This window comes from Pinus tabuliformis, chromosome X, assembly GCF_031772625.1.
Source record: "Pinus tabuliformis cultivar Carrire ecotype Pingquan chromosome X, CPIR1, whole genome shotgun sequence".
Classification (NCBI taxonomy): Eukaryota; Viridiplantae; Streptophyta; class Pinopsida; order Pinales; family Pinaceae; genus Pinus; species Pinus tabuliformis.
Window position 1 is genome coordinate 547,133,151 of NC_142308.1, and position 18,881 is coordinate 547,152,031.

Below are 18,881 nucleotides of genomic sequence, written 5' to 3' on the forward strand. Positions count from 1 at the left end.
ATGCTTCAGTAATAGTTTCTTAGCCAGATCTCAAATGGCTTTGACATACAAATGACAATCTATATATAGATAAATTCTCCAAGTGGAAAAACAACGGCTAGTTGGCTTGATCCTCGTCAAAATAATCTTGATCGTCAAAAAATACTTGATCATCTTTTAATCTTCGTTGTTGAATTTTTTTTTGAGGAATTTTCGAATGTCTCATTTAATTCAATTTTTATTAGCTCAAATTAAAAAAAAAAAAATTGTAAGCTTGGCAGGGCTACATCTTCATCATGTCCAATAGATCACCTCAATCGGGGCGTGGAGTTGAACCGGTGACTTCACATCAAAGAGTACTTTAATAGAACACTTGATCACCATCTATTCAAGACCCAAATTTTGAGCTAATTTCCTAAACGAATTGAATTTGACTTAACCACCAAGGTCCAAGAGTCTAATTTTTCTTGAAATATCCAATATTCCCTTGGTGGAGGACCTCCAAAAAATAATTCTTTTGATACCCACGAATTTTTCCACTTGGAGAATTTAATTTCTCTAAACTTTTAATTTTGATTCTAATTAATTAAATTTATAGCTTTGGATTTTAATTTAATTTTGCCAGAAAATTTAATTAATTGACACTTGAGGAGATTAAATATTTTTTTCCACCCTCTAATATTTTAGCCATGGTGTCTAAGTATGAGGGACCATGCACTAACATATTTTTTACATAATATTTTTACAAATTCAACCCTCAAAGGGGAAATACTCGTTCGGCTTGGACCCTCAAATTACATACTCAATTCTGCGACACAATATGATCTAGTAGACTAAGCAGTTTGTAATAAAATAATTTATCCAATTAGCTTAAATTATTCCCAAATCACTTTTACATTTCTAGGTGAATGCAAATTTCTTGACACTCAGAGGACCTGCTATATGACTTGAAGGAACTAGATGCTTCTGACAGTAAATGCATGCATTGTATTCCAGTCAAGGTTTTGAGTATCAAGCATGCACAATATGGTGGAAACATACATGATCAGGCAAAGAAAGATCCCATATTGTGGTTGTGGGTTAACATTTGGGATCATGCGCTTTTTCATTTGGTTACAACTTGTGCTAGGTTAAGATGGCTCATAGAACACATTGTTAACAGAATACTAAGACTTGTGAGAGAAGAAAGCAGGTTCTCAGCAACTTGATACATAAAGCCATAGTCCATAATGAAATGTTAAAAAAATACAACAGAGGCGCAAGGTTACAGCCAAGTTGTTCCAACACTACATATCTCAAAAATTGTAGAGAGACAAAGTATACTTTTCTTTCTATCTAGAATTACTTCCACTCTATCTTTTTCTTAGTAAGAACATTCAAAATGAAGAGAACAAAGAGAGAAACTGTTTATACTACAGTACATGTGAAAAGTATTAAGGGACAGTCTACTTCTCTATCTATCTAGATTTCCTTCCATTCCATCTTTTTCTTAGTAACAACATTAAAAAAGGAAAAGAACAGAGAGAAACTATTTATACCACACATCATGTTGCGGGTGTATGTCAATGTTCCAGCTGGTGACAGGAACTTTGACTTTTCTCCAACAAAACCCCACTCAACAACAGGTGTTGCTTCCTCAATCCCATATCCACTTGTCCATGTAACTGACATCTGTATATAATGACTACTAAGTTATTGGAGAGAAGGAAAAATAAATAAAAAGTTCTAAAAGCCCAAAAGTTTACCTTCAATCAAGTAAATTCAATGTCTGGTTTTGGAAAAGAAAATTGTTCTCAAAATTAGCACTAAAAATCTTATACTAAATGCTTATTACTTCAAACCATGATACTTATCCTAAATTCTAATATAGAATTCAAAACAAACTGAAATTGTTTTTGGATGATAACTCTAATAAGAGATGAAGAGAACTTGTATCCATGTTACAAAATTTACCAAAACAGGCCGCTGTAACCAGAGATCTTCAGTATTTGCTCATTTACTTGAGATGCATTCCCTGAATATGCTATAAACTTAATTCTAGGCATGTTTCCAAGGCAAACCCAGAATGGATTCAGCATCTTCAAATGATGTCAATAATATTTCCTTAAAAATAACTTCATAAACAAAAGTGATAATAAAAGATCTACTAATAATTAGGCTTCAGCATAGTCAAAAAGTTCATTCAACAAATGTATGTTTAACACAAACTATAGCAGACAGTCCAAGGGGATAATCAATAATAGGCTGTATCATATTTCTAGAGTATGTCATAAATCAAGTCTTATTCTGCTTTGCCTCAATGCCCCTACAAAGATGATGGTTATTGTTCTTTTGTACAATGTTTCTTGAATACCATTAAAGATCAATTTGCATATGGATTTTGTTGTCTAACATCTGTTTATTCTTTGGCACTTCCTTTCTGAATATTTGGTTTCATGGCATCTTAAATGGTTGTTGACACTTTTTCTGAGTTACTAACAAAGAAAACACTGATGAGGCAGCAACATGAGGGAGAGAAATGGAATTTTTTCAAACTCAGGATTTATTTGTTTGCTCATCTATATTCTCTGGAATTTCCTTTCTGAATATTTGGTGCATTGCATATAGTGAGCCTTACATAGTTGTTTACACTAATTTTGTGTAACCATTGAAGAAGGCACTGATGAGTAGCAACAATTTGGGAAAGAGACGTATGGAGTATTTAGCAAACTACCAACGAAACATATTACAACATTTTTTTCAGCATTTTGCAGATTGAAAAATTCAAGAGAGACGGTTGCTCATAAAGAGCTAAGTAAGACTGCAAATAAAAGTTGCAACCTAACTAATTTATTTTGAATGAGACTGTTCTGCTTTTACAAGAATTCTTTCACAAATACACTAGTATTGTGCAAGAATATCCTCGTAATTGAATCACAGCAGTATAGAAGAGTGTTTATCTAGTTCATTATGCTCAAAGATCCATGTAATGCATTATATACTAGGTTGCACGAAACTTCTAGGAACCCGACATTTCGGGATGTACCCATACCTGAAACTCCGAAACTCGGATGAAACTTGGCCAAAACTCGACCATCATGTAATCATCTATGAGAGTTAATATAGACTTGGCTTTCCTTCTAAATTGTCATCTATGGGTCTTATTCCCTGTTTTCTTGCAATATAATCTGCTATTAACTTATTTATAAATTTCTTTTATATATATATATGACATTTCAACCGACGTTTCAACCAATGTTTCCATTTTTTTTGAGGTGACGTTTCTAAACGTACCCATTCCGGAAACTCTTGAAACGTTTCGATGCTTCGTGCAACCTAGATTATATATACTCTTACATCACATATAAAACGACAGTAATGTTGAAAATGAGTAAGTTAGTGGGTATATATAGTACTACCCTGCCTTTAAACACCCTCCACGAAGACACAGCTGTGTGGGTTACATCTCCAATATGGGATCTTACTGACATGGAGCCATAATATGAATATTCACAATAAGACTGGCAAGGCTTGGAGGTTAAAAAGCATACAAGTGGTACCTTCGAAGAGTAATGTGGCATCCATTTCCTTTAACAAAATCTTTATTATAATTTTAAATACCAGATCAGCTACTTGTACATGTTATGTTCTCTCTGTTCATAATAACATGGCTGTAACATTCAAAGACAAATGCTCTCGAAGAAGCAATCTAGAAATTATCTAGATTATTAAAACAAAAAAAATCCCACATACACTTAAAATAGTTATTTTTGTCAACAGTTCTTCAAGCTCAGGTTATATATGATCTGTAATGCAGTGAAATTAAGTACAGAGTCACAAACCACATTTATTATGACCAATATATATACAGGTTATCCTCCAATGTCTTCTTTTAACTTCCAGAAAGCCATTAACTTTGTTACGGTGTTGTATGCATGCTTCCTGTTACACCTTTTTATCCCTCAGTTTCACTTTAGTAGTACTTCATTTTCTTTGCCAAATATGTTCCAGCATATGAGCAGATCCTTTGCCTATCTTGATGATGTCAAAGCCCAGAGTACCATGATCAGATGTGCCGCCATGATGATTTGTATTATTTTATCATGATCAGCCAAAGGTGTGACCATTGTATCTTATGTATTGTTCAGTGAGCTATGCAAAATGTTTTTTCATATGGGTGGTTGCTCTAGAGTCTAGACTCTTTGTGGTTTGTCATGGCCCATCCTCTTTGTCCCCATTTCAAGATAGTCACTTCCCTTATGGCTCATACTAACCATCTCTTAAAGGACATTTGCAGCCGAGGTTGGTGTGGGGTCTTGGAGTGGATCTACTAGAACACATGACTTACAGAACCCCTAGGTTTCTCCACTTTATCGTTATGCCAAAGTATTGCTTATGTATTGTAAAGGTTGTTGTGCCTTGAAAGAACACTTATCTTATGCCTAAGTATGGATTTCCTTATGTATTTGTCATGCTTTGGCCTAGGGGTTCATATTCCTAGCACTTTGGGGACTCGTGACATGTTACCATCATTTTAGGTCTCTTAACATCTTTTCATGTGAAGGCACGGCCCTTGAGGCAGCTTCATAGCTCCCAAGGCAGTTCAAACTTCAGAATGCCCTAGGAACTTTGGTGCTATTCTTTGTGTATTTGACCACCCATTCCATGCCGCATCACCAATCTTAAAGTCTCAACCTTTTCACACATTTGGAGGTTTTACCCACCAAAATGGGTAACCCCATAAGAGAAAACTTTTCTCCTCCTCTTGACAGATAGTCGATCAGCGATGCAGCCAACAACCCCTGATATCCACCACTAGCTGATGACATGCCATTATATCTCTGCCACTAGCATCAGCCATATGCTTCTCACCCATCTGGCAAAAGCACATGGACAAAAGTGGGCCTCCACTCAAAAGGTACTTAAATCATTTTGTAAGAAAGACCCAATCTTTGATACTAATAATGATGAAATCGACAAAGCTCCCACCTATCCTCCTCGTGATTCTATATTCAAATCACTTGAGCCTTCAAATTATGATTTTGAGAAGGAAAAGCTCGTTGAATGTGATACTTCACCCTCCCCTTTACCCTTTTCTCTTGTTCATCATCTTGAGTCTTCCACAAGTGTTGCCCTCAACCCTCATCTTGAGTCTTCCACAAGTGTTTCCCTCACCCCTTTTAATATGATCTCCAATGACCATGGGCCCTTTCACCTCCCTAGGCAAGATGTTGAGGAAGAACCATCCACCAGATGCATCCATCCTTCCCCCTTTCCAGCATCCACAGAGCATAATATTATGAGCAGTGATTGTGATAAGGAGTTCCTAAGGGTGATCATTCATTCCACCATTGTGTTCTTAGAGGGAAAGCCCTGCACTTCTAGATCGACTTTATTTTCCTTTTCCTATGGCTTCCTCTTACCTCTCATGGAAATCATATTTTCCCACCTCCCACCCATGTGATTGTGTCTGCATTCACGTTGGGATTTGCTACACAAGCAATCATATAGGCAAGCATGTGTATATTGATTTTATGATATGTTGGTTGTACTGGCTTTATGATTACACTTAGCTTGACATTGTATTATATGCATGTTAGAGTAGCATGCATTGCATACTAATTTTCTCATTAGAACTAACATCATATGATATTTGTCATGGTAGATTAGCTGCATTTAGATTAAATTTGCATATTTTTACTTTTCTAATGATTTTCTGTCCTAATACTAAGCATGGGTGATCATAAGGCACCGCGAAAGCATGTTACCTCGTGTGCTTGGTCTTTGATATGTGCAAGTAATAGGTCTACGATAACTGAGAGATTGTTGGTGTTCTCATGACCTCGCGTTCGAGTAGCTTCGTGCACTTTTCCGAGAGCTCATGTCCTAGTTGGAGCAATGTTGCACGAAGCGGGGACGCGGAAGCGTCATTTTCCAAAAATTTAGGAAGCAAAGCATCTACAGAAGCGTCTGCTATATATATATATATTTACTTATTTATTTATTTATTTGCATTTATACTCGAAACAAACAACCCAAACAGGCGGAAGCGTACAGGAAGCGTCCAAAACAGGCGGAAGCGCGCTTCTGAATTTTGGAAGCGCACTTCCGGGGACGCTTCGTAGACGCATCCGCACGGGACGCGCTTCGGGCCTTAGAACCGGGAGGGGGGGGGGACGCTTCCTACAACTATGAGTTGGAGCCAAATATTACCCACCACATGTGGGTAGTGTATATGGGAAAAAAAATTCTCCTAAATGGCCCTCAGTGGGTAGCCAGCAATCCCCAGATAGCTCGATGTGCCATTTTCTCTGCCACCTGAGTCAGCCATGTGGTTCCTTGCCCATCTGTTATGAATGTATGTTTGAAGGCGGGCCTCTCGACCCCAAAGGTATGGCTTTTCATTGGTATAATTGAGTGGTTTTCCTTACTTATCACGGGCACTTTCAGGCATGAATTGGTGGGGGGATTCAACGCAAACAGTTGGTTAGGTTTGTATTCTTGTCTCCATTACCCGATTTCATGGTTACCCTTGTATCCTAGTCCCATGGGATCTCCTCCACTAGCCATTAGCTCTAGGGTTGGCACTACATGGGAAATCCCAATTTTGGTTGTGTGGTCTCGCTTCCCGACACCACCTACATTACCTCCTTTCCACTCATTTGAACCCTGTTGACCACTCTATGTCAACGACCCATAGTAGTACACCCCCCTTCTTCGCAAAGGGGATAGTGCCTGATCGATGTGTTCGTGTTGTAGAACCATCATCATCAGTTTCACTTCCAAGATGTTATGTAAACCCTTTCTGCATGTGTATAATGTAAATAATCTCAACAGATCCGTGTCATGTATGTAATTGCCTAGGTAAAACTACTTTTTTGATGACGATCTACATTCCGAGAGGTTTTTTGTTTCACCGATCCATTCTCTGATAGTCGACAGAGTTTTTCTTCAGTCTTACCCCAGAGTCGGAATGGATTTTGTCACTGGGATCTTAGGCAAGTCCTAGTGTTCTAAATCGAGTCCATGTAAAAGTGATTTGCGAATAATCCTAACTATTAGGTTAGGATATTTTATTACAAATTGCTTGGTCTATTGGATTATATCTGTGTCGCGGAAATGGGTAGTTTGTGAGGGTCTTTCACAAATGGGTTTTCCCCCTTAAGATGTACAAAAATACGAAAATTATGATGTAAAGTGCCTTGAGGGTTGGAAAAATAATTTATCCCCTCATAGGTTAATTAATTAAATTTTCTATCTAAAAATTAATTAAAATCCTAAGCCAAATTTAATTAATTCTCTGTCCTAAGTGAATTTAAATTCTCCAAAGGCAAAATTCGTCGGTCTTTAAAAATTAAATTTTAAGAGGTCCAGGGACTAAGGTAAATTAATTATTTTGATAAATTTTAAGCCTTTGATCCCTAGAGTTAAGTCAAAGTCAAAATTTTGGGGAAATTAATTCAAAATTTTAATTTTTGAATTAATTAAAATGCATTTCATTGAAAAATTCGAATTTCCTCAAGAATTTAAAATTTCAACGGATGAGATTAAAAGAAATTTTAATCCTCATCAACGGTCGAGATTGCTTTAATGAGGATCACTCAAACTAGCCGTTGGAGGATTTATCTTTAAATAGGAAGTCATTTGTCAGTCAATTCATCTGACTTTTGAGTCGTGTGCTAAGCGAAAAGCTCTCGTGTAAATATTTTTTTCAGATAATAAAGAAAGACTTTGGAGTTAAATTTTCGTCGGTGTCACTCTTCATGGAAATACTATAAGATGTATCATTTTCATGCGTAAATTTTTTTAGCCATTAATGATAGCTTCTAAAAAGTGATTTGAGTACAAGTATCTTGCTCAGGCGCTGGGGTTTAAGTGATAATTTAAATTTTGAATGTAATAGCAGGTATCTCTATTTATCTGAATTTAATTATCATTTTCTCGCTCTATTTTGATAGCTGGATTGAGTTTTGCAGGAAAATCTTGATTTTTAGATTATCAGGCATTCGGGGAAGTTTTCAGTTGGACCAACCAACTCCCGATCCGTGTTTTCTGAAGAGCCCAGCTAAAATAGCTCCGAGCTTATCATAAGATTTTTATTGGTGATACATGAAGGGTTTCAAGCTAACGACCTCCTTTAAAATTTTAAAAATTTATTTTTTATGTGCGAAATTAATAAACTTCGCTGTTGAGAGCCTTAGATTATCAGATCTGGGAGCGGAATCGGACTCACACTCCCCGGATCTAATAGATCTTCCACTCCTGTGCATAGATCTGTAAATTATTTTTGGTTTTCTGACTTAGAGTTTTTTCTAGATTTTAGTTGTATCATTGTATATATCGTTTGGGTGTTTCTTGTTGTCTTGCAACTACAGATCTGAGGAAGAAATCTGTGTAGAGTCCAGATCTAAGCACTGGAGGGTAAGCTCTAGATCTCTGGGATTCATCAACATAATTTTCCAGGGATATTATTCAGACATTTTGCAGTCCAAGGGTTTACATTTAAATTTTTTATTTTTAAATCTGGAAATTTCATGAGGGTTTCAAGGTTAAATCTGAAGCAAATGGATTCAATATTTTAATCAAGGTTTTCTAGAAATTTGTTGGAATCTTCGGCTACCGTTCTCTGTTGTGTTTTTTGTTGGGTTTCTCCTCATCTCTGCGTCCTTCCATTGCTGCTATCACCTACGAATCCGCATCCAAACCCTCTTCCCTTTTCGCAGCAAATCCGTCCTCTTCCTCTGCTGCATCTCCATACACCGTCCTCTTCATGACCTGCGGATCCGAGATTCCTTCATCCTCTCGACCTGCAGTTGTCTTCTTTCCTGCAAACTGCAGCGATTTATCCTTCACGCAACTCCATCATTGCAAACCCTTACTGCATTCTTCCCTCATCATCGATCTGCAGCTCCTCTCCTCTATATGCAAGCCCCTCCACGCATACTTTCCTTTCTTCCCGCAGTCCCTTCTTCTGCTGCTTCACTTCATATCCAACAGCTCCACCCTACAACCTTCACGTACTGCCTCCTCTCCTGCTGCATGTGATCTCGCTGCCTATCCGTAGACCTCTCACTTCCAGCCTCTGCTCCTCGCATCTCTCTTTTCGCCGTCCTGCAAACACGAAACAAAACACGTTTTAATTTTTTATTTTGGGTCTTATCTATTAGTCTTCATGTTAGGGTTTAGGTAGGTCACATTTAAAAAAAAAGGAAATCCGATTCCGTTTAATAAAATTTTATATTCAATTTTTATTTTTTATTTTTTTTAAATTTCGATTTTTTGTTTTGGCTTTTTTATTTTTGATTCAATTTTATTTAGTTTCACATTTTTCATTTTTTATGATTTTGATTTTAAAAATTCAAAAAACATTCAGAAAATCATAAAAATTCTAAAACTCTAAAAAATCCTAAAAATAAAAAATCTATTTTTTTTTTTTAAATCCAAAACATAAAAAAATTCTAAAAATTTAAAAATCTAAAAAGATTTAAAAAAAAATTGTGACTTTGGAATTGAGAATAAAATAAACTAAAAAGGGATTTGCGTTTTCACATTAAAAATTTTAACGTGGCCTGTGGCCCATTAAAATTTACTTTTTTAACCCTTTGATTCATTTTAAATTCCGTCACATTAAAAAAATTTGATTTCTTCATTTAAGTTATTGCCTAAGGAATAATTAAAATACTAATTTAAAGTTGCTTGGTGTTATTTGGTGATTAAATGCATTTTTTTTATTTCTCTATTGTCAAGTGCGATTCATGTTTCAAAAAATTCTATTGGCGATAGGAGGAAGTTAATTAATTCTAGATCTGGGTCATTAATGAAAATTATTTTAAATCTAGAATCTCTTGCAGTTTTGAGCATTTACAATTAATCGTTCATGATTGTCATTATTCATCACATTTGTAAATTGCTTTGGATAACTTGCTTTTTTTACTTAATCTATGGTTAATTGAATATAAGGCACTAGTCTATAATCATTTCTATCATGTGGTTGTGTCTTGTGTTTAATCTATTCATCTCAGTTAACCGAGATTCACTGTAAATTCATCAAGTTGTTCATCTTTAAAATATCCTAGAGCCTGTGTTTCATAGGCTATCCTCATCCATTTACCTTAAGGACTACCCCCCTTGACTTGTCTAGGAGAGAGTCTAAACGGAGTGAGTAAGGATTAGAGTGACAGCCCTTACTTTGAGCGTTGTCGCAGTGCCTAGACACTTTGTGTGACAACATTTTTCAGTGCCATTGCGGGGATATTTTATTCTCGGTGTTTCAACAACATTTCCTCATCATTCTTCTCATTTCTCATCTCTCATTTGAGTCGGCAAAGGAAACATTTCTTGGCATGCCACCAAGGACCAATTTATTGGACCTTGGCTTTACGACATTCATCTTTCATCTTTCTATCATTCACTTTAGCTAGCAACGCCAACATTTTTTGGCGTCATTGCCGGGGACAGAGTGTTTTTTGTTCTTGGTTTCCTTGACATCGTTTTAATCATCTCACCTTCTCTGCCATTCATTAGCCCATCAAGTTGCACAACATTTTTTGGCGCCGTTGTCGGGGAGAGAGTTTTTCTATCCTCGGTCCTCACGACATTTTACTAATCATCTAATCTTTCATCATTTCTTATCCTAAGTTGCAGGGAACGTTGGAGAAGGGTCCGTTTCTAGCCGGAAACGAAACGGAAACGAGGAAACTCGTACCGTACGGCCTAGAAACTCGTTTCCGGCCGTACTAGCCCGTTTCTCGAGGAGGAAACGTGGCCAGTACGGCCGGAAACGCGTTTCCAGGCCGTATGGTGGAGTTTCCTCTTCTAACTTGACTTTTCTTGTTTTTTTTTTTTTTTGCTTCTAATTTTTTATTGGGCGACTAAAATATCTTCATGATGCTTCTAAATGCCTCTCAAGTTATAAAAAAAGAGCATTTTTTTGAGTGGAGCAGCCTAATGTTCAAGCCTATGGCCCTAGTGTTGATATGCAGTTCATGGTAATGTTAAATTCTTAAAGTAAAAGTAACATTCTCCTTTATTTTTTATTTTCCTCTATGAAAAATAAAAGACAATTTCACTTTTACTTAAATTTTTAACATTACCATGAAATGACTCAGGATGTTTGAGAGTGGTTTCGCTCTCATTGGATTTCATATGGAGAAAGTAGAATTTTAGATCTCACTCAAAATCCAACAAACTTATCTATTTTTCAGGATTTCAGGATTGGGGGGATCGCAATGTTTCCATTGGATTTTGTCATGTACGAGGGTATGGAACTTGTATTTAATCAAGAGAACCAAACCCTCTATGTTGGGGACACTCCCAATAATCAAGAGCACATAGGGTACTAAGGTATGGAACTTGTATTTAATTAAGAGCACTAAGGTCGTTCAACTATGTAGGAGGAGACTCCCAATCAAGCATGAGACAAGAAATTAGAAATTTCTCGTGGCTGATTTTGGATATTGTTATTTTCATTATGTGATCATTCATGAGTAAATGTGATGTAAATTTAGAGACTTATAGTTTATGCATTGACAATTGACACTTTAATCATAATGTAATAAATTAGAATGTATCATATATGCTTTATGATCGCACATATTTCTTAAATGTCCTAATATATATATTGCGTTTCCCTGTTTCCAAAATTTGGGGGGGTCACGTTTCGTACCAGTGCCATGTTTCGGAAACTCATACCCGTTTCCCCATTTCGTGCAACTTAGTTCTTATCCCATCAGCACAACATTTCCTGGCGTCATTTGATCTTTTCATCGCTTTATCTTTCGTCATCTCATTAATCATTTCATCTGCACTTTTAGCACCTGGACATTTCGGTTCGTTTCTTGTTTGGGTGGCAACTCCACTTATTCATCCATTATTTCTCAGACAAGAAGCCCTCCCTTATATCCAATTGTTTTTGCCTTTTGGATCCTAGAGCTAGATTCATGTTCAAGTGGCGACTCCACTTCTTTCATTTCTTACAAGAATTTCTACTAGAAGCCCGCTTCTTGTGCATCTCTTGATTTTCTTGAGCAGGGGTCTCTCTCTAGCATCCATTTGGTCCCTCCTTATCCCTTTAAGCAAGTCATCATGGATGACTTGTTTACCCCGTGTCATTTTACTAACTTTCTCCATGATATGCCAGAAGAGGCCATTCATAAATTACCTTTGTTCTCAGGTGGTGATTCAGCCGCTGCTAGAAAGCATCTATCCAAGGTTACTCATACAATAATCAGATATTGTAGTTCTTCCCAATATAAACATGAAGATGTCAAGATGCGTCTATTTGCCTTTTCTTTAGAGGGTGATGCTTTGAATTGGTTTCATAATTGTCCTGAAGATTCTTTTGCTTCTTTACAAGACATCATCAATGCTTTTGAAGATAGATATGGAGATCAAGGTGGTTCGCCTTGTGCCCCTAATACTATGCAACAGAATGAAAGTGATCTTGTAAAGGATCCAACTGTCAATGAAATACTTCAAGACAATTCTCCATATCAAAATGCATCATATTGCAGGCATTGTGAATGTTCTCATGATGAATCCACTTGTACCGTTGCAAGACGAATCCATCATAGTGGAAAAGCAGGAACAAGTTGTCAAATCAATGTCGATGATGAAAGGGATAATGATAAGCATCTTATAGAAGAACTAAAGAAGTTGGTTAAAGACATGCAGTTTAGTCAAACGCAACTGGTAAAAAATATGGAGCTTAGTCAAAAAAAGTTGATAGCTGATTACGCCAAGGATATGAGAACTTTGTATGCCCAGCTGGAAAAATGTGATAAGGAGATAGAAATCATGAAAATTAAACACTCTGATTGCATAGCCACCATGGTAGAAAAGTGTGCTCAGAACATGCAAAGTCATCATGAGAAAGAAAGGACTTCCATGCAAAACTATTTACTTGTCATGAGAGAAAAACATGCTAAGGAAATGGAAACCATGAAAGCTAATCATGACAAAGAAATGAGCTCTATGTAAAATTGCTTGATGACCATAAAGGCAGAAATTGACAAAGTAATAAAATATATGGACACTGGTCAGATATGTCTTCAGAATAAGTTATTGACCATGGAAGAAAACCATGCCAAGGAAGTCAGTGTTATGAAGGTTGGACACTCTAACTAGATGGACACCATAACAATACAGGTACAGAAATTTCGGCATCGGTCAGAAGATGAAAGAAACAAGGAAATGACATCAGATCATAAGCCTCCTTGTCTGCTGCAACAAGCTCCATCTTATTATGAGGAGGTCATTTGTTCCATTGAAAACTGGCTAATTGAAGGTGACCCAGATAAAATGGAAATTAATAAGAATCAGGTTGATGCTCACATGGTTAATCCACCAGTCATAAAATATCAAGTTATAACTCATGACACCTGTGAGATTGATCCATCATTCTTGACAGAGCAAATGCAAAATGAAGAAATACATGTCATGCATATCTTACATACTTCATCTGAGAGTTTTGAAGCAGAATGTTCCACATCATCAGTGATACAGCCTACCACAAAGAAAAATCGCAAGAGAAAGAGAATGAGAAAGCGGTTTGATGCATCTGATGGCCGCAAGCATCTTGATTTTCGATAGGAAAAAGTCCTACAGTGTGCAGGATTGGACATGGCACATCTGAGAAACAACCAACAGATTTGCCTAAAAGCAGGAAAATGCTCAGTATGCACTATATTGAACGCATCTGATGCCATGGGGCATCTTTGTATTGTATTTCTAACCCTACACCTTGTCATTTCAACATTTCATTTCTGTTTTAGGATTATATTTACTTTTCATCTTACTAGATAGTTAATAAATAAAGATCTTATATCTTTCCTATGCTTGACGTTATATCATGATTTTTTGGATGGACGCTACTTACGTTATATTGTGTGTTGCATGGATGCAAATTCTGGATTCTCACATTCCTCCGACGCAGCAACGTGTCTCGAAGTAGAGCCAGATGTTGACCACTACATGTCAACGACCCATAGCAGTACACGCCCTTTTTTCGCAAAGGGGATAGCGCCTGATCGATGTGTTTGTGTCATACAACTACCATCATCAATTTCACTTCCAAGATGTTATGTAAACCCTTTCTGCATGTGTATAATGTAAATAATCTTAGCAGATTTGTGTCTTGTATATAATTGCCTAGGTAAACCTACTTTTCTGATGACGATCTACATTCTGGGAGGTTTTTTGTCTCACCAATCCATTCTCAGATGGTCGGCAGAGTTTTCCTTCAGTCTTACCCTAGAGCCAGAATGGATTTTGTCTCTGGGATCTTACGCGAATTCTAGTGTTCTAGATCGAGTCTATGTAAAAGTGATTTGAAAATAATCCTAACTATTTGGTTAGGTTATTTTATTACAAATTTCTTGGTCTGCTGGATTATATTTGTGTCGCAGAAATGGGTAGTCTATGAGGGTCTTTTGCAAATGGGTTTTCCCCCTTTAGATGTAAAAAAAATATGAAAATTATGATGTAAAGTGTCTTGAGAGTTGGAAAAATAATTTATCCCCTCATATGTTAATTAATTAAATTTTCTTTCTAAAAATTAATTAAAATCCTAAGCCAAAAATTTAATTAATTCTCGGTCCTAGCTGAATTTAAATTCTCCAAAGACAAAATTCGTCGGTCCTTAAAAATTAAATTTTAAGAAGTCCAGGGACTAAGGTAATTTAATTATTTTGATAAATTTTAAGCCTTTGATCACTGTGGTTAATTCAAAGTCAAAATTTTGGGGAAATTAATTCAAAAATTTAATTTTTGAATTAATTAAAATGCATTTAATTGAAAAATTCGAATTTCCTCAAGAATTTAAAATTTCGACGGATGAGATTAAAAGAAATTTTAATCCTCATCAATGGTCGAGATTGCTTTGACGAGGATCACTAAAACTAGTCGTGGAGGATTTATCTTTAAATAGGAAGTCATTTGTCAGTCGATTCATCGGACCTTTGAGTCGTGTGCTAAGCGAAAAGCTCTCATGTAAATATTTTTTTCGGATAATAAAAAAAGACTTTGGGGTTAATTTTCGTAGGTGTTACTCTTCATGGAAACACTGTAAGATGTATTGTTTTCATGCGTAAATTTTTTTTATCCATTAATGATAGCTTCTAAAGAGTGATTTGAGTACAAGTATCTTGCTCAGTCGCTGGGGTTTAAGTGAAAATTTAAATTTTAAATGTAATCGCAAGTATCTCTATTTATCTGAATTTTATTATCATTTTTTGGCTCTATTTTGATGGTTGGATTGAGTTTTGCAAGAAAATCTTGATTTTTAGATCATCGGGCGTTAGGAAAAGTTTTCAGTTGGACCAGCCAACTCCTGATCCGTGTTTTCTGAAGAGCCCAGCTAAGATAGCTCCGGGTTTATCATAAGATTTTTATTGGTGATGCATGAAGGGTTTCGAGCTAAGCACCTCCTTTAAAAATTTTAAAATTTAATTTTTTATGTGCGAAGTTGATAAACCTGGCTGTTGAAAGCCTTAGATTATAATATTTTAATCAAGGTTTTTTGGAAATTTTTTGGGTTCTTCGGCTACCATTTTCTGTTGTGTTTTCTGTTGGGTTTCTCCTAATCTCTGCGTCCTTCCATTGTTGCTATCACCTGCAAATCCGCAGCCAAATCCTCTTCCCTTTCTGCAGCAAATCTGTCCCCGTCCTCCGCTGCATCTCCATACACCGTCCTCTTCATGACCTGCGGATCCGAGATTCCTTCATCCTCTCGACCTGCAGTTGTCTTCTTTCCTACAAACTGCAGCCATCTATCCTTCACATATTGCCTCCTCTCCTGCTACATGTGATCTCGCTGCCTGTCTGCAGACCTCTCCCTTCCGGCCTCTGCTCCTTGCGTCTCTCTTTCTGCCATCCTGCAAACACAAAACAAAACACGTTCGAATTTTTTATTTTGGGTCTTATCTGTTAGTCTTCATGTTAGGGTTTAGGTAGGTCACATTTAAAAAAAAAAGGAAATCCGATTTCGTTTAATAAAATTTTAAATTCATTTTTTTTTTTTTTAATTTCGATTTTTTGTTTTGGCTTTTTTATTTTTGATTCAATTTTATTTAGTTTCACATTTTTCATTTTTTATGATTTTGATTTTAAAAATTCAAAAAACATTCAGAAAATCATAAAAAATTCTAAAACTCTAAAAAATCCTAAAAATCAAAAATCTAACTTTTTTTTTTTTTAATCCAAAACATAAAAAAATTCTAAAAAATAAAAAATCTAAAAAGATTTTAAAAAAAATTTTGACTTTGGGATTGAGAATAAAATAAACTAAAAAGGATTTGCGTTTTCACATTAAAAATTTTGATGTGCACTATGGCCCATTAAAATTTTATTTTTTAACCCTTTGATTCATTTTAAATTCCATCACATTAAAAGATTTTGATTTCTTCATTTAAGTTATTGCCTAAGGAATAATTAAAATACTAATTTAAAGTTCCTTGGTGTTATTTGGTGATTAAATGCATTTTTGTGATTTCTCTACTGTCAAGTGCGATTAATGTTTCAAAAAATTATATTGGCGATAGGAGGAAGTTAATTATTTCTAGATCTGGGTCATTAATGAAAATTATTTTAAATCTAGAATCTCTTGCAGTTTTGAGCATTTACATTTAATCATTCATGATTGTCATTATTCATCACATTTGTAAATTGCTTTGGATAACTTGTTTTTTTACTTAATCTATGGTTAATCGAATATAAGGCACTGGTCTATAATCATTTCTATCATGTGGTTGTGTCTTGTGTTTAATCTATTCATCTCAGTTAACTGAGACTCGCTTTAAATTCATCAAGTTGTTCATCCTTAAAATCTCCTAGAGCCTATGTTTCACAGGCTATCCTCATCCATTTACCTTAGGGACTACCCCCCTTGACTTGTCTAAGAGACAGTCTAAACGAAGTGAATAAGGATTAGAGTGACAACCTTTACTCTGAGCATTGTCGCGGTGCCTAGACACTTTGTGTGACAACAAGACCCATTCATCTCTTTTCCCATACGGGTCCACATGTGTCCGCCGGGTCCGCACAGGGTTAGCATCCCTCTCCCCTTGTCCACACCTTGGGTCGAGCCTAGAATGATGCCTCGGAGGTTAATGTAGCTAGAAAGAAATTAAAGAGCATAATTTGACCAATCTCAATAGGAAATGTACCATAAAATGCAAAAGATGGTTAGGACATACAAATTTAGCACGTGTGCAAAAGTCAAACATGAGCTCTACCCCTTATTTATGGCCATCACCTTGGTTCCTATGGGACCTAAATGAGCCCCCTCCATCATTAAGGAACCCATGATTGTCCCAACCCTTGGTGGGTGATGAGCTGTTTCACCTTAAGGAGGTATCTGCTACTACATATTACAAATCATGCTCTCCATCCCCTGGAGCCCCAAGATGTTATGAAGAAAAACCAATCAAAGGTAAAAAGCATATAAAGAAGGGTGGAAAAATAAAGGTTGGGGTAACTCATGTACCACGATTTGCTCCCTCCTACACTCATATACCTAGGTGTGGGCCTCCCTTATTATAGCTACCCATGCACCTCGACATGTGGTCCGGACGATTCCCCTGATCTCCCACTCCATTCCATTATTATATCACTTTCCACCTACCTTTTAAAGGATGTACTATGGACATGCCACCCCCTTTAGCGGTTGAAACCCCCTAATACGGTCCTTGGTTAACCCTTTATTGACCTTGGAGACACTTGTACATGCCAAACCCCAATATGGAAGGGCATGCCACCATGAAGTGCCCCATTGATCCTACGATTTGTAAGCATTATTATTTAGTTATTCTAATGAGTTGGTGTATGACAAGGCAAGGGCATGTTGATTTGGGGTAGCATCGAATGTCCTCTAAGCCTCAAATTTTGCAGGGAGGCTTGGGCACAGGTATTCCAAAGAACCCAGAAAGCGTTTTGGGAAATTCCACCCATAAGTGATTTTATTAAAAGAATTAACATTTTTAGTGGGTTCGTAATTCTAAACTTAGGAAAATTAAAATATTAACGGGTATTAATCTAATCAAAGGTGAATCTTCTAGAAAAAGCCACGGATCAAGCCAAAACGATCTGAGCCTTTGATTAAGATTTAATCTCGGCCATTGGTTGCCCAACAGGAAGATATAACAAGGGGCTTGAGGATCATTTGGAAAATGCACCAAGTAGATACTCAGTTGCCCAAGAGAAATCGATTTTCTCACTGGTCGAAGTTCAGCGAGATAAAATTGATTCAAAGGGAGAGTTGCAAGTGAAGGAGAGATGGAGAGGGTTCAGCGTCAGTCAGGGAGACAGAGACGAAGACACAAAGAGATAGAGAAAATCGATTTTATGAAGTGAGAAGTTCTCTGCAAGAAAAATCGATTGAGGAAATCTCTTGCAGCAGAGGGGCTGTGAGAATCCGGGAGAAGGAATTTTCGGAGAGTACAAGGCAGAGGGAGAACAGAAATACGTCCAGAGGAATGTTGACGTTGGCCCACGCAGTGCTGACGCAGAGGCAGCGCAATCCTTGAGGGCAAGTCGAGTTTCTTGCTAAGGGAAGTCGAAATTCAGTTGCTGGAAGCCAAGGTGTGAGTATGGGAGGCAAAAGGTCGATTTCTCAGCCAGCAGAGGATCCAGAGGAGGGGCAGCGTAATACCCAGAAGGGGTGTCGCAGGAACTGCCTAAGTTGACGTAGTTCTGCCCAAAGGCCTCGTATAGGGTGACGCAGAGCCTCCGGAGCTACAAGATCAGTCACCAATTATCCAGTGCCAAGATGAGATCATTTCACTAGTCTTTTGTTCAGTATTCTCTCTGTATCGGATTGCTAGTTGGGAATCCTAGAATTGTACTCAAATTTTCTCATGCATAATAATAAAACCCTCAGAGCTACTGCACCGGTTTTCCCGCATTGGGTTTCCGGGGAGTTTTTTGTC

The 18,881-nt window shown here is 36.8% G+C and overlaps 1 protein-coding gene across 4 annotated transcripts in view; it reads right to left on the minus strand.

Moving 5' to 3' along the window:
* The window catches only part of LOC149141166 (putative inactive purple acid phosphatase 27), a 421,526-nt gene that overhangs the window by 199,462 nt on the left and 203,183 nt on the right, over positions 1-18,881 (minus strand). For all 4 annotated transcript variants that reach the window (XM_089447350.1, XM_089447351.1, XM_089447353.1 and 1 more), the window contains exon 7: positions 1,518-1,650. In XM_089447350.1, the coding sequence (XP_089303476.1) occupies positions 1,518-1,650 (133 nt within the window). The remainder of the gene's footprint in view (positions 1-1,517; positions 1,651-18,881) is intronic.